At 39.7% G+C, this 16291-nt stretch overlaps 1 protein-coding gene across 1 annotated transcript; it reads right to left on the reverse strand.

The window, feature by feature from the left end:
* Positions 1–2677: 2677 nt before the first annotated feature.
* Positions 2678–16250, reverse strand: KIAA1279 (KIAA1279 ortholog). Its single transcript, XM_010579949.1, has 7 exons — positions 15891–16250; positions 13289–13387; positions 8867–8946; positions 8563–8746; positions 7323–7407; positions 4839–4948; positions 2678–4115 (listed from the first exon to the last, which is right to left on the reverse strand). The coding sequence occupies exons 1-7, from the start codon at positions 16236–16238 to the stop codon at positions 3237–3239; spliced, it is 1785 nt and encodes a 594-aa protein (XP_010578251.1). The 5' UTR covers positions 16239–16250; the 3' UTR covers positions 2678–3236.
* Between the last annotated feature and the right edge of the window lie 41 nt (positions 16251–16291).

The following is a 16291-nucleotide window of genomic DNA, read 5'->3' on the forward strand; positions in this document are numbered from 1 at the left end:
AGAACCACAATGCAGTGTGTTGTGCTGAGCATCTGGCACAATATAGTCTCCAACAATAAAGTACACTTTAGCTGGCGGTAGTCTTTAACATTTACTATAGGAGATGAAGAATTGGCATCTTTGGTTTCTGTAATTCTGTATGCATTTGTATGAAAATTATTTACGTTGTACTGCACAGTTTTCAGGAAGACCTGTAAAGCTGAAGCGTTCTGGGATATCGTCAGAGGACAGAGGTCTCCACAACAGTGCCAGCCACACAGCTGTGTTGAAAAAGCTCCGATCCCTCATATTTCCAGGACTTCTTAACTATGGACCTGCTCCTACCTGTCTGCTGAGCTCTCACTAGGATTTTGGTAAATTCAGGGTGTTCCTCTGCACACAGCTGCTGGTTAAAAGGGACACAGCACCCCACACTTGACTTGGCTTTGCCTACCCTGCACTCGCTTCAGACCAGTATTTGAAGGGTATGACCAGAAAAAGAAAAAAAAATATTTTCTATTGTCCTGGTTTGGGCTGGGATAGAGTTAATTTTCTTTCTAGTAGCTGGTATAGTGTTATGTCTTGGATTCAGTATGAGAATAATGTTGATAACACACTGATGTCTTCAGTTGTTGCTAAGCAGTGTTTATACCAAGTCAAGGACTTTTCAGCTTCTCATGCCCAGCCAGCAAGAAGGCTGGAGGGGCACAAGAAGTTGGGAGGAGACACAGCCAGGGCAGCTGACCCAAACTGGCCAAAGGGATATTCCATACCGTGTGACATCATGCCCAGTATATAAACTGGGGGGAGTTGGCCTGCGGGGATGACTGCTCAGGGGCTAACTGGGCATTGGTCGGCAAGTGGTGAGCAATTGCATTGTGCATCACTTGTTTTGTATAATCCAATTCTTTTATTATTATTACTGTCATTTTATTATCATTATTATTGTAATTATTAGTTTCTTCCTTTGTGTCCTATTAAACTGTTCTTATCTCAACCCAAAAGTTTTACTTTTACTTTTTTTTTTTTCTTTCCCAATTCTCTCCCCCATCCCACCGGGTGCAGGGGGAATGAATGAGCACCTGCGTGGTGCTTAGTTGCTGGCTGGGGTTAAACCACAACATCTATACTGGGATAGCCCACAATCCATCCTTCCCCAAATTACAAGTAAGCTAAGTTTGATGAGCCAATTTTTGCTGTAAAAAATTTGCTCAAAGGCCCTGAAGGGTGGAATATTGAAGTACAGGGGAAAAAAAAAAAAAAAACAACCAAACCCAAAAACCAACCACCCTAAACATGCATCACCACCTTCTGCTTGAAAATGAAGCTAAAAGTTAGTAGAAAAAAATTTTAGCTTTCAAATTATGAGTTCGTGGTAAAAGTGCACACTAGCTTTAATTGAAATCATAGACAAAAATAATGCACAATACAGCCCACTGAGAACTGCTTCACTGAGAAACTATGGGCCACCCTACCTTCAGGCCATGGGAAAAACTGAATTAAAGATCTGAGAGCAGAAAAGAAACTCCTAAAAGCTGACTAACCAATTATTTAGTAAAACAGAGACACCACACACGTGCACATGCACACACTCTCTCCCTTATTCTATTTGCATGCAGGTGGCTGGTCTAGTTTTGCGTTTTGCTGCCTCTCGTTTCCAGGACCCATTTGTTGGCCTATTTGTTTGTGGTTAGAAGTCTTCTGCAGAGAATTCTGCAAGCTAGAGATTTTTACCACACATTTAAGATGTACACACTTTCTTGCTTGCACATGCTTTTCCCTCACACCCTCCAAGCTAACGTCATTTTTTCCCCCCCTCACTGTCTTGCATTTTCCGGAACAATCCGGTTGTTTTGACTATTCTCCTCCAATGCCCTCTATTGCTGTAAACATCTTCCCACAAACTTGACAGTGATAAGACTGCTGGTGCACAGAATGGCACACTACTGCACACCCCATCACCTTGTCACTTCACCTTCCCCATATCCCCTGGCATCTCTAACCATAATTTCTTAATATACAGTGGGACAACGTGCCCAGCCTGCATTTTATCTAAGACAGGTACCGGTTCATAATCCTTCTATGGACGCCAGAAATACAAAGACAACCTCTGTGTACGTTTTGGGTCAGAAATACAGCCTGGTCTTCCATAACGAGTAAATAGGTAGCTAAATTAGAACAAAAGTGACAAGTTGTGTAAGACCAGGAACATTGCCAGATCAACAGGTCCTTAATGACAATCAGGACAGCTTTAATAGAGAAGTCAGCAATCGATGGCACACAGGCAGATTTTGAATAGTGCCTCGGCAGCGCTGGGATCTGCAGCAACTTCAGAGAGGTCCCTACTTGCAGCTGCTGCTAAGACAGCACCTGGGCTCCCTGACCAGCACAAGGTAAGAAGCCATCGATGGCGTCCCAGGCCTTTAAGCTGTATGCGGCAACTGTCTGGAGCACTAGAGCACAGCACCTCTAACCTGTGAATTCTCTACAGTATATTAAGAGCAGGGTATCTCCTCCCACCACAAGCAAGAAAGTTTGCTGCTTTCTTGCTCTTGGTTCTGGCACCTCAATTGCTCACCTGTTTTTACTGAAGATACTTACAGGGAAACACTTTCACAACTATTTATTTTGGCCAAAGTTGTAAAGTATATCATATCTTAGTAAGAAACAAGGCAACAGAATTCTAAGGACTCTGAAAAACATTTAGCCAAGGTAGTCCATTTATTGAGCTATCAACTAAGTTTTGATTAACACGGGAAAAAAGAAAACACTAAGCAACATAGAAAATAAATACTGAAAATAACAAAAAGTTCCCTTCATATGGATAAAGTTTTCTGGGGACAAACTTTAGAAGAGATAAAATGTATTCTAGTTGGAAGAACGTGCCTCAGGTTTCTTAGAAAAATTTTCCTAGATAAACAGATTCTCTTTAACAATTTTCATACAGCACTACATTTAGAAACTGAACCATATGCTGGAGGAAAAAACCGTAAGGGAGAAAAGGTTTATATTTACATACAGGACAAACAAAGCATTAGCTGGACATTCACTTTACATTTAAATTTTATACCATTAGTGTGGGTGAGCTACTGAATGGGTGAGCTCTGAGTTTTTCACAAAGTTACACTACTGCAGGCTCTAGGTGGACGGCCAAACTGTGGACACCTTAGTCCTATCAATCAGTACGGAAGCTGTCCGACAGCACTGGTTTTGACAGATATCATTTTAATAGTGCACATTTCCTTCAAGGCAAGTATTTATATAAATGGACAGAGTTTTGCTCTTAGCCTCTCCATTCTTGTTGGAAGAAGACCTACCATCTCCTTACTGAGTTCTAGTTCAGTTTCAACAGCACGGACAGCATCTGGGTACTTCTCACAATAGTCTACCAGAAATGTGTAATATTCCAATGATGTCTGCATATTTTCCAGTTGCTTTTTGCTATCCGAAGTAATAAGCTTACCATATAGTCGTGCAATATGAAATTTAGCCACCATTGCAGGGCGAAGAACATCTTCCTCGAGCTCTTCAGGAAATACCTTATCTGGATTCCTCAAAGAATCTAAGAAGAGTTCATAATATTTGATTGCTAACTGAGCCAGGGAATTAATTTTTTTAATTGTGTGGGAGTCTAGCTCCTCTAACCTGTTACCAATAGCTACCTTTAAATCCATCATCTCATAATAGGTGTCAGCTAGTTCAAACTGAAGCTGCCTACTAATCAACAGATAGTACTGTGGATTCAAGTCTGCATATATAGGCTCCAGCATGTCTATTCTACGCTTGTGCATTTTGCAGCGCCTCTCATAGTCTTCTTCAAAGAAAGCAAGTACCTTAAACAAAGCACTGTGATCCTGAACAATTTCAATATGGTCAGTAACATAACCATCAACCTGAAAGAACTCTTTTGCTTCCTGAACATAGTTCTGACCAACTAGGAAGATTTCTCTGGCTTCTTGAAAATCTAAAGGATATACACTGCTCACTTTCTCTTCCATGGCTAAGACAGAGTCACATATATCACTTGTCCCAAAAAGGACAGCTTTTTTCCTGCCCTTCTCTTTTTCATCCTCTTCTTTTTTCCTTTGGGCCTTAAGTTCCAATTGCCTGTCTGGATCCAGCTCTCCTATGTTATCCTGAAATGACAAAGCACACTAATTAAAAATGCATGTGGCTTACGAAGAGAGACTTAACACTGAATCATTTTATTTATGAGTTACCTTTGAAATACAAACTAGTTAGCAACAAGACAGAAGAGAAGATACGTTGACATATTAGACCTTACATTCACAAAAAGTCACGTAAATTACAGTCTCAATTCTGTAAAAACATAAGACTAAGACAATTTAGTCTCCCTACCCTGTGTGACAATATAGCCAAAACAATAAACGTAAAACCCAAAGGCCCTGCTTCTGCAAAGCATTTCAGCAAATGTCAAGTTTTAAACATTCGAATGAATGCTTGCATGAATCAAATGCTTGAATGAATGAGAACACCAGCACACAAAACTGTTGCATATTAAGGAGGTGTTCTTACTAGCAGTTAAATAAAAAATAATCTGCCAAATCAAGCTGCAAGAAAATGCAGCAGAGAGGAGGGAAATTTCTGAAGTTGCTGTACAAGCAGTGCACCGATCTCACACTACATAGCTGATCTCCTATCCGTGCTTATTTCCAAGTGCTGCATTAAAGTCAAAGCATACTATGAAACACTTGCTACATTGCAAGCATCTACTGTAGTATTCATTGGGCAATTGTTTATCACTTGCTACCAACTATGAATTGATTCCGGCTACAAACATCAAAACAGACTTTGTTTGGTTTTAAACGTTGACAGCTACAGAACAGGTTTTCAGTTACCTCAAGTAATTTCCGAGCGCTTTGCAGGAGATTCAGGCAATACTTAATCCAGCATCTTGCAATTTCAGCTTTTCTCTGTCGAAGGTCCTGTTGGTCTTGCTCCGTTTCATCTATCAAATGGACATAAACACATACTAACTTTAAAGGAACTCAAGCGCTCCAGCAAGAACCTCAAATGTTACATGCAAAGAATACATTACTTGTATTTAATTAAATTTTCCTCATTGTTAGACAGAAACATGTTCTCCATGTTAGTTTATATAGTAATTCTGTAAACTGTCATTCTGGTAGAAATCCATATAGATTAACATGGATTTGTCATGCATGACTTCTTCAGAAAAATAGATCATAATGCAGGTTTAAGAAGACTTTTGATCTTGAAGGTGTTTTACTAGAAAATGTTTTTGTGACTCTTTGTAAGAAGAGAAAGAAATCGGGGTAATTCATTTTCTGAGATCCAGCCGCCTGCCCAGTAACTGTTTCTGAGGACGATTAGGGCATTTGTATTGCAATGGACCCCAGACTTGCTACCAAAAAAGGGAACAGAAGTAGGGGAAACTGCCATTGGTTAATCTGCCTGGTACTAACATAAGATTTATTGGCTCTACAACTTCTGTATTTTTCTCCCCACAGTCTCCCCACTGTCATAAGTAGCAGCACTGCTGATGTCTCAGGATAACATTTTCAGAAGTCAAATGGATTTCAAAGAGAACTCATTTCCCAGTCTCTAGGCAGAAGGCACTGAGTTAGCTGAACAGGGAGGGGACGCTAGGATTCCTGTTCACCAAATAAAAAGCCAACTTCAGACTCAGATCCACTGTGTTCATTATCTTTCATTAGAGCCAATCATGTTGTTCTTATTAAGGAAATAAGAATTGTTGCTAAGAAAAGGCACCTTTATTAAATTTCTCTGTTTACATTCCGATTAACATGATAAAATGAATGTGCTTGAGAGTAGCCGATGCTGACTGTGTATTAGTCTTTCTGTAAGTTAGAACTTTCTGCATCATGTTCTTCAAGTCCAGCTCTCTGTACCGTGAAAAGGAAGGGAAAATAGGATAAATGTTTACTCCATTGAAACAAACACAAGTATCACTACTCCTATTTGGTGTAAGAGGAAGTCAAGATAGAAGTAAGTTGACATGACCAAAAGTCACACAAGAAATATATAAAGTACAATTAAAAATAGGACTCTCATCTGCCACTTCCAGTCTTGCGCCTGAATTTGAAACCATAACTGACTGTATTTTCTACACACATACCGAAAACATAACCTCCTTTTTTGGCTTAAGTAGCATATTAATGAACTCTGACAACTGTGCTGTCAAGTAGCTATGGAAGCCCATAAACACCAACTCAGACGTACTGAATCTTTCATAACATATTGTTTTCAAACAGCCTAACAGATTAGCATAACCTGACTCTGACAGCCCTTTTTCCCTGAAACTAAAAAGCTTTTGGACATCATCCTCAAAGTACTTAAACAGTAAGAAAGGCAACTGCATAGGGTTCTGTATTTTTGAGCTAAGAGAAATACTAAAAGCAATTAAATTAATGTACTGTCACTGAACTCCAATTGACTAAAACTCAGTTGTGTCTATTCAGGTTGTATTTTAACCTCAAGTAACAGCATCAGTAGATTAAAGAGCCTGTGTTATAAACAGCTCGAACCATTAAAAGTTAACCAATATATTCACTGTTCAAAGTCAGAGTTATAAACTCACACAGGGGCTACCCTGAGTACTTGCTCACTCTCCACGAGTTAAAGCTCTATTTATTTGAAGCTTTCAGTTGCCCAAGACACAGAATGTAAAAGGCTGTGCTGTAGATAAGCAAAGACTAAGCCTAATACTGACACTACCATGTAACCACAGGTCCTTAAAACTGCGGTTATTTCACTAAAAGTTTCTTTTATTGATCTTCACACTGAACCACAAAGTTGTTCCTTTGCATTAACACCCAAAAAAACAAGGAGGGGAGCTACAACTACAAAAAAAGCTGTTAATGAGGCTGCGGCATCCAGCAACAAAAGATAATACAAGTACCTTCTGGATTTGGGGTTTTTAAGACTAAGACTTTTAAAACTGTTCCCAGGAAGCATCTGGTTTGGTTCATTGAATCATTGCCCTCTGATGACCAAGCAGCAAAGGTAAGCTGCATTTTAAGGACATGTACAAAGACAAATGGATGAAGAGAACCATTGCCACTACTGAAATGGATATTGGTTTAAATTTCACTTTTATTCTGGTACACTTTCTGAAACACCAGCAACAGACACTTGAGTCTTTCTCACCGGGTTTCCTCATAGGCAATCTTAAGCTGTAGTAGCAGCAGCTCTTCAGAAACATTCCAATTTATTGTTAATTAACAAGATTTTGGAAAACTAACACTGGGATAAGCTTTGTACATATTGCTAGACTTCACTTTTAACATTACTTATGCTTAATTCACAATATTTTATTCAAAACTTTTATATGAACTTACTGTCTTCAGCAGATGGCACCTGTCCAGCTTGGCTAAAGATGACACTGGCTGCTGCTAAACAGTGTCGGGACTCCATAAAGCATTCCTGAGAGAAACAGAACAGCAGCATTTATCACTGGTATGAGCAGCCCAAGCACTGCTCTCAGCTTGGCCAAACCCCTCGCCTCAGATAGTAAAGATACACGAACACAAGAGAAATGATAGAACTGAGAGGCTCTGGAGCATATTCCCCTGAAGACTGGAAGAAAAGACACAATTTTTCCACATCTACTATTGAACACAGTATCTTCTAACCATTTTCTCTCTACCACAGCCACAATAGCAAGCCTTGCTTTTAATATTAGATACATACATTGTGAACATTGTCACTGTTCTGATCTATGCTACCATCGCTTCCTTGCGGTAAAGGAAGTGATGTTTTGTGGTAAAGATTGTATCACGGGGTGTTAGTCGGAATGAGCTGGACATACAAGTCAACATTATGAGTCAGATTCAGATTCCTTTACTCATATTTGGCAGTGCATTGTTTAATGATTAGTGCTATCATCAATGCATCAAAAAGACATGGAAATTACAAGTTACTATTGAAATTAGCATTAACCAGCTTAGGTATGGCAGAAGTCTTTTAAGCATCAGAAAAGAATATCTGAATAGTTTGGAATATAGAAGTTCCTAAATAAAGCTGCAGCATCGCCTAACACAGTAAATTATCTAGAGTCAACACAGGCGTGTGGAAGCAAACAGCTACCATCTTACATATTGACTTTAATGTTCACATAGGCTCAAACAAGTCCTAAGCACATGCTAAGGTACAAAGGACAATAATTTATAGGAAACATGCAATGTGCAATACCTTGGCCCTCAGATGTTTTCGTTTTTAAACTCTTTGTTGTAAGATAACATTATAAGAAACAATTTACAATTAAGTGATTATAACCTTAAATTTTTACTTACAAAAATCATGTCATATCACTGCTAATAATTCATTAACTGTAGACCTTTTCTTACATCTACACCCCTGCTCATTTTTCCCATTGCTATCACAACACTACAGGAAAGCCACTATGTCCTCTTCAGAAAAAACTAACAGATGTTTCATGTCAGAAGACAACTCAGGGTTTTGTAGGAGCACATTTTTAATTCGACATGGAGCCCTGTTCAAAAAGCTGTTTAAACAATTGTCTTCCCTGGTAGTTATGTTTATGATATAATTACAGCAGAAAAACATTAGGTATATTACCTTAGTGAGATAGTACTGTGACAAAGTAGCAGCATTGAGTGCCCATTCTACTGGGTAGTAGCCACAATACTCAAGCTGTCGTTTAAGAGTAGTATGGCAATACTGAGCAGCCTTCTCAATCATCTCCAGGTGTTGGTAGACTTGTGCCAGATAATACAGAGTATGTGTATAGGCTTTTTCAAATCTGGAAAAAACAACAGCCTCTTTAGATCTCCTCTTCTTTTTTTTTTTTCCCCCTTCCCTAAGTACACCCTCAAATTTATAAAAAAGTAATAATAATCTAGGTATGCTGCTACACACCCACCTTTTGGATCTTTCTTGGTCTGTGAGTTTTTCTTCTTCTGCCATGAAATGTTCACTGGGATCCAAGGGAGGATTTCCATCCTGCAAGAGTACATGAAATACTCAGTAAAAGACATTTCTCTTACTTTGTAACATAGTGCTCCCTCTTCTGGCTGCAGATGATTTACCATTTTCAATCCCAAATCCAAGAAAATTTCACATAACGCACCTACACCTATCTCAGTGTCACATCTCTGGAGCAATTCCACAAAACTTAGGAGATTTAGAGGACAAAAGCCACAATTCCACCTGGAATTAAAAGGTTTTCAGCTTGTAAAAGACTTCTGCTTACATACTTTAAAGTTATGCATGCTGTCTGCACCAGAAATACTCAACCTGGATTCTACAGAACTACAATTGGGTGTCTTTATTTTGTACAATAACATAATGGTTTTTAAAGCATCAATTTAATACTAAGCATGCCTTCAAGTGTGAAATACTCATTTGCCCAGCTGCACTAATCAGTAACAAGAAAACATCCTGCAGGAAGTACTGCAAAGAACATTATGTGCAGAGAGTGCTCAGCAGACCTGCTGTAAAAACCACTTTGAAAGGACTCCCTTTATTCACAAGCTGGTAAGACTATTTACTCAAATATATCAATAAGACAATAAGACAACAGGCAATGTCTTTAGAGGATGAAGGCGCTAAACCATGGTATAAGGCAATGACCTACATGCAAGTCGTTAATGATGTGAACTACTTCATTTAGGAATGCTTTTTTGTTTTTTAAACCACGAGTTCTGTCAGAATCCTTATACAGACAACTATACATCTTTCCGCATCGCTCTGTTCAACCTTGCCTTAAAACAACCATCAATAAAGAGTCAGCATAATTGGCAAGCCCAACAGATTAACATTGTTTATGGCAAAGTTTCATTAGTCTGTGCTTATCTAATTTCCTTTGTAGTTGTGAATAACTTCAGATGCCAATTCTAAAACACTTCAAATGAAGGTGTCTTTCTAAAGGTGGCTTTTTTCCATTACACAGTGCATCCTAAAGGATGTTCAACATGTCTGCTAGCAACAGAGCCCAGTTTAGTATGCAACTTTCCTAGCCCTTTCTTAACCCCATTTATTTCTTAGCCCAGGAGAAAATAAGGCAACAAATAAAAAGCAGTCCAGAGAAACACTCTTCATAAGATAATACAGACTCAGGCAGGAACAGGAGCAAAGTAGAGAATGCAGTCACTTTATAGGGAAGAAAACATATTCTTATGTTTGTACTTCTCATTAAAAAATCCTGAATGGATTTGTTTGTTTGCTTTTAATCAAAATGTTTTATCCATCTTCAAAGATGAACAAATGGGTCTGAAACAGACAGTGATGAATAAATAAAAGTGTGTTTAGCGTACCAGAGAGGTGTAGATTTTTTTTATATGGCCTTTTAATCTTTAGGGTTTTCTGTTTATAACTCATTAGTTTTTAAGATGTGAATTTATAACCCTCCATCTTGTTTTCTCTAGCTACAAAGGTTTACAACCTTACAAAGGTTCCCAAACCTTACAGCAAGGTTTGGAGTATATTCTGGCAAGACTAGAGCTATTCCTGCAAAGAAAGCAATTGAAATGACACAGTAAGCAAGACCCTTGCCTCCTTCCTGTATCTACAGATTTACCCTCTGATGTCAAGCCTTACACCTTTAATTATCCTTAGGAAGAGCTCTGCAGCTCTCCCTTCCAGGTGGACTTCATTAGCCCAAGGTCCTGCCCATAAAGTTTAGCACCTTCAGATTTTCACTGCAATGCATTAAACAGTCAAACAGCTTTCCTAATAGCAAAATGTTGTTAAATAGCTAATTATTTTTTGGAAAAAAAGAATTAAAATATATGTAAACTCAAAGCATTCAGGAGCAGAATGTAAAAGGATCTTTTGTCTCTTACCAAAATAATTTTATTCTTGCAATTGCCTTGGTTTTGCTGTAGTTGCTTTAGGGGGAAAAAAAACCCAACCCCACCCAATTTGTAAGTTAACTAGACTCAGTTAGTAAAAAACTAAATCCACCAGTTCAGGAGAACACCTCAATCATAGAATCATTTAGATTGGAAAAAACCTTTAAGATCACCGAGTCCAACCGTCAACCCAACACCACCATGCCCACTAAACCATGTCCTGAATGGACAGTCATCATCAACAGTTTAGCAAAGATTCCCGGACAGGAAGACTTCCTGATAGCCTAAAAATGTGGAATATTAAGAAAAGTATATTCACATTTTTATAATTTGTGAATGATGAATGTTGACATGATTGTATAAATCCTAAAGATCAAACACCACTGCAAGGAACTCAAGTCCTCTCTATAAACCAGTAAGCAGTTAGACAAGCTCCACCACACCTGGTTTTTTGGAGGTTTTTTGTTAATTCTTTGCAGATTATGTCAAATACAGTTCAGCATTTTCAGAGAAACATGACGAAAGGCAATAAAGTTACTACAAAATCAGTCTTTCGTTGTAGTTCCTTCTAAAAAAAAGTCTTTAAGCATAGCTATGTGTCATGGTTTACCCCCAGCCAGCAACTAAGCACCACGCAGCTGCTCACTTGCTTCCCCCCACCCAGTGGCATCAGAGAGAGAATTGGGGAAAAAAAAAAAGTAAAACTCATGGGTTGAGATAAGAACAGTTTAATAGGACACAAAGGAAGAAACTAATAATAATAACAACAATAATAAAATGACAACAATAATAATAAATAATTAGAATATACAAAACAAGTGATGCACAATCCAATTACTCACCACTTGCTGACCAATGCCCAGTTAGCTCCTGAGCAGCGATCCCCCAGGCCAACTCCCCCCAGCTTATATGCTAGGCATGATGTCACATGGTCTGGAATACCCCTTTGGCCAGTTTGGGTCAGCTGCCCTGGCTGTGTCCCCTCCCAACTTCTTGTGCCCCTCCAGCCTTCTTGCTGGCTGGCCATGAGAAGCTGAAAAATCCTTGACTTGGTATAAACACTACTTAGCAACAACTGAAGACACCAGTGTATTATCAACATACTGAATCCAAGACATAACACTATACCAGCTACTAGAAAGAAAATTAACTCTATCCCAGCGGAAACCAGGACGCTATGTTTGACTATATAATGCCCTGAAATATAAGTGGCAAATAAAAAAAACACTGGGGCAAAAAAAAAATGTGACAAGTGATCTGACATGGGCTTATTGACAGTCATGTATGTATATGCTAGTCAGGCAGCAAAGCCCCAGGAATAATACTCACTAGCCACTACTAACAAAAGTTAACCGTTTCAGAAAAGTCCACAGTGAAAATGAGAAGTATTTGGCAGCATTGTTTAATCCACTGAAATACATGGTATTACCAGTTCAATTTCATTATCACTGGAGCAAGTGCCAAAATCTTTTAGAGGCAATGTGGAAGCTAACAATATCATGGCTGGGCATAAATATCAAAGTTGAACATCAGGAATTAATTAGAAAGAGGGCCTGTGAAGAGAGGTAGTATCTCTAGACCGACCAACTGATCCAGAGGGCCGAAAACAAACAGACAAGCTTTTCAGCACAAGTGGGATTTTTTCTGGATCCATTACCTCCCTATCACTGTAAACCAGCATGGCTACAAAGGTGGGAATATGGCAGTAACCAACCAATAAAGACTAACACATTCTAAAATTTCCACGAAAATTATCTGTGCTATAAAATAAGTTCACATAAAACCTGAACTGTAATTTCATGAAACTAAGTTCTGTCCAACCTTTATAGCTGTCCTGACACACAGATACTGCTCCTTTAAGGCCACAAATGTTTTTAGCTCACTCACCAACTGTCCCTGAGGCAAGTCGGTGTAGTGTAGGGACAGCTTGCAAAGAGCTTAAAAATAGCACAAGGGAGTCTTTGTCAATACACAGCAGAATCCACAACTCAGAAGGATGTTTAATATGCATGAGAGGTTTAGCTGTTTATAAGATTGTCCTCATGGATATGGAACTAAACTACTTGCCTCCACACAATACTGTGCACAGTCAGAGCAAACCATGCAAATGTTACAGTTTTGTTTCCTTTTCCCACTGAAAGCAATGGATTGACATTTTACAGCATTTCCAAGATAATCTTAAGAATAGTCTTAATTAAAAGCCAAATTCTACCTGGCTTCAACTTTGGATTATCAATTAAAACAGTTTTTAAAAAGGACCATTATTTTCAAGCAAAATTTTTTTCCTGAAGAAGTGCATTTTGAAATTAGCAAGTGATCCTCTACTTTGCTTCTTCCTATGCTAGAAGTACAAATCAAATCACTTTTCAAAAATATCACAGCAGCCAGTATAAAGTGCAGAAACTCAAGTTCCATCATATTTTTTTCAGATTACTAGAACTGTAAATGGCATGTGAAAGTAAGACCTGCCACAATATTAAGGAACATAGTACCTCTTTCATGTATTGATTATACAAGGCTTCCGCAGATTCCAAGTAAGTTTGTGCAGTTTTAATTTCATCCCTTTCAGACCACAGGATACCTAGATTGTTCTAAAGGTAAAAGGAAAAACAAATTAGTTACTTTCCCATTATGTTCCATTTACGTTATACATTTTCTCCAAACAATTTATCAGTCCTCATCCTTCTATATGTGTGTTCTAAAACAATGGATTTCAAAAAGCAAAAGTGATGCCTACCAATTTTATCGCAAGTTGCTCAAAAGGGAGGCTTCTCACACAGCCGCAAATACACACAAAAGTCACCTCACAAACTGTAACCTTCTGTGTTTACTCTGCTAAATAAGGACTGGTGTGTTCAAATAACAAGCTTTTTCCACACAGCATGCTCTGCATCTGATTCATGCAGCTTTTATATTGTATACAAATACCATAAAAAGAGCCAATGAATTAGAAATTTGTCATCATGACTCTGTAGAAAAATGTAACAGGAAAAAGATACACTAGGAGTGAATGCTTGTATATTTTCAACAACGAAAAGAGATTAAAAGAACCGTTAAGATGTAAAAGCTACAGATTACTACCTTCAAATCTAAACTGCAGCAATATACGTAGTAACGTTACTGCATCTGTGAACCCATGTTTTACAAACAATACCTCTAATTTTATTAATAAGATGAAGACATTAATAACAATCTATGTCTGATGTGCTAATTTAATTCCTAGGCAGTGTTGTTACAAAATCCAACAGGACCTTCAAAAGAGTTAGAATGTGTAGCTGTGTGCCAGCCCTGTGTCACTTTCAATTCAATTTATTTTATTATTTTTATAAGAAAGCACCACATAGCATGATGTTTATGAACAGAAATACTTTGCCCACGGCCAAGCAGTGGAATGGACAAAATTTAATTAGACAGAAACAGTGATACACATCCTTATGCAGAAGCTCAGGAATTAGAAGTAGGGCTAAAGAAACAGGCCCAGCAGGAAAAAGGAATGCTCCTTCTTTCAGAATAGAAGTCAGTGCCATGACAACATATTTGATACGTCCTAGAACGTGGAGAAGTATGGCCACTGTTGTCAACTACTGCTTTTATATCAGAAATGTTTTTAATTAAATACTCAAGTCTTCTACAGCCCTCGGAACAGAAAGCTGAGGGCATGCTCATTTACCATCGCTGCTCTCAGCTGCATGCCAGACAATAGTTGACCTGTTTACTGTTGGACCACAGCACTTCACATGCATAACACAGAAACTCTATCCTGCTGTTTCCTAAAGGCCCCAAATCAGGAAATTCCATGCAAACGTTTGTCCAACTGCACTGATTTTGACTGAGATAGAGTTAATTCTCTATGGAAAAAAAAAAAGAGAGAAGTACTGCTTTCCAATACGCCAATTCAAAAGCACAGTGGAATCCCTGGCCCTCAACCATGAAAGCAATAACTCCCTGAGAACATACACTGGGAAGATGTTATCTTATTTTGATTGGCTGCTCAAGTAATCTCCAATCTTATAATGAGTAATAGATTTGTAGCGGTGTACCCAAACCATCACACTGAAAGACAATGAGCAGATGTAACCTCATGAATTCCAGACAACTCAGTTAATTTAACCAACGCAAGACAAGTCACTGTTTAACTAGCACCTTTCCACATGAACACACAATTCCTTGACAGTTTTGCAATGTTTGACAAGGAAGTACTACCAAACCTTTTCTAATTAGAGCAGCTGTTTTGACAGAGACACCTAAATAACTACTCTATTTAATTTAAAGCCTAGAGGTAGGTGTCTTAACTACACCCCAGCTGCCACGATGAAGCGGCTGAGCAAAGGCCCTTTTGTGAATCTTCATATGGTAGGAACTAATTTTGTTAACAGTATCACTTTCTTCATTATAAAGAGCTGAATAGTACTACTTCTAGCTCTACAAAACGGTATTTACTCATCTGGAATAAAATATAATAGATTAAGAGATAACAGGCAAGGCTGAAAAGTACACAAGAAAGTGACACCTTTTGAGAACAATTTACCTTTTTCAGGATACAGCATAAATAAAAGCATCTCCCAACTTTACTCTGGCAACAAATGACAGTTAAGGAGTCACAAGTAAGTTCTGGACATACCGAGGTCTTCTACTAATTTATCCTTGCCCAGTTCTTACAAGTTCTGTCTCGGTCTATCCTGGAGAGTACAATGCTTTGTCAACACCCAGTTTCTATTAAGAGAACATACCGCTAGATGCTCTGCATGCCAAGGCATCAGCAGCAAGTTTAAGAGAGAACAGCATCCCTCCACAGCCGCCACCTGTGTACTATTTCTTCGAGCAAGAAATAAACGCCAGGGCTGCCGGTGTTTTATTATTATTATTACACAAGCCATACCCACCAGGAGTCTGAAGCGCCACGAACCTCCCTCGCTCTATTTGCCGCCCGTTGCGGTGACCTCGCAGCACAGCTCACAGACACAGCACGCACCCCCACCACCCCCCCAGGACCCCTCAGACCCTCCGGCCGGCCGCTGCCGGGGCGGCCCACACCTCACGGCCCCTCACCACAGACAACCCCCCCCGCCTTGGGCCTTCACAGCCCCAGCCCACCTGGGCCTGTATGTAGAGGGAGACACAGTCTGGGGAGAGGCGGTGGGGTTCCAGGAGCTGCGTGCAGCGCTGCAGGTGCTCCTCGCCGGCCGACAGCTCTTCGGTGTCGGTGTGGTTGACGCCCAGCTCGTACTCCAGCACGGCCCGCCGCACGGCCAACAGTCGCGCCTCGCCGCCCTCCTCGGCGGCGCTCAGCAGCTGCTTGACCTCCTGAAGCAGCGCCCGGGCGCTGTACTTGGAGCGATAGGGCTCGGTCTCCGGGTCCTTGCGCGACTCCACGGACGAGAGCGTCCGGGCGGTGCGGAACTTCTCGCACACCGCGGCCCAGCCGCCTCCCGCCGCCGCCATCTTCCCTCCGCCAGCCGCCCAGCGTCACGCGCGCAACCGCCTGACGCTCCGCC

Source organism: Haliaeetus leucocephalus, unplaced genomic scaffold, assembly GCF_000737465.1.
Source record: "Haliaeetus leucocephalus isolate CR32 unplaced genomic scaffold, Haliaeetus_leucocephalus-4.0 Scaffold687, whole genome shotgun sequence".
NCBI classification, from domain to species: domain Eukaryota; kingdom Metazoa; phylum Chordata; class Aves; order Accipitriformes; family Accipitridae; genus Haliaeetus; species Haliaeetus leucocephalus.

Coding starts and splice junctions, on each gene's coding strand:
- KIAA1279 (XM_010579949.1), bottom strand. CDS start 16,238: ATGGCGGCGGCGGGAGGCGGCTGGGCCGCGGTGTGCGAGAAGTTCCGC. Junction 4,949..7,322: donor GGTGCCATCTGCTGAAGACA/GTAAGTTCATAT, acceptor TCCATTTGATAG/ATGAAACGGAGCAAGACCAA. Junction 4,116..4,838: donor GCGCTCGGAAATTACTTGAG/GTAACTGAAAAC, acceptor TTGTCATTTCAG/GATAACATAGGAGAGCTGGA.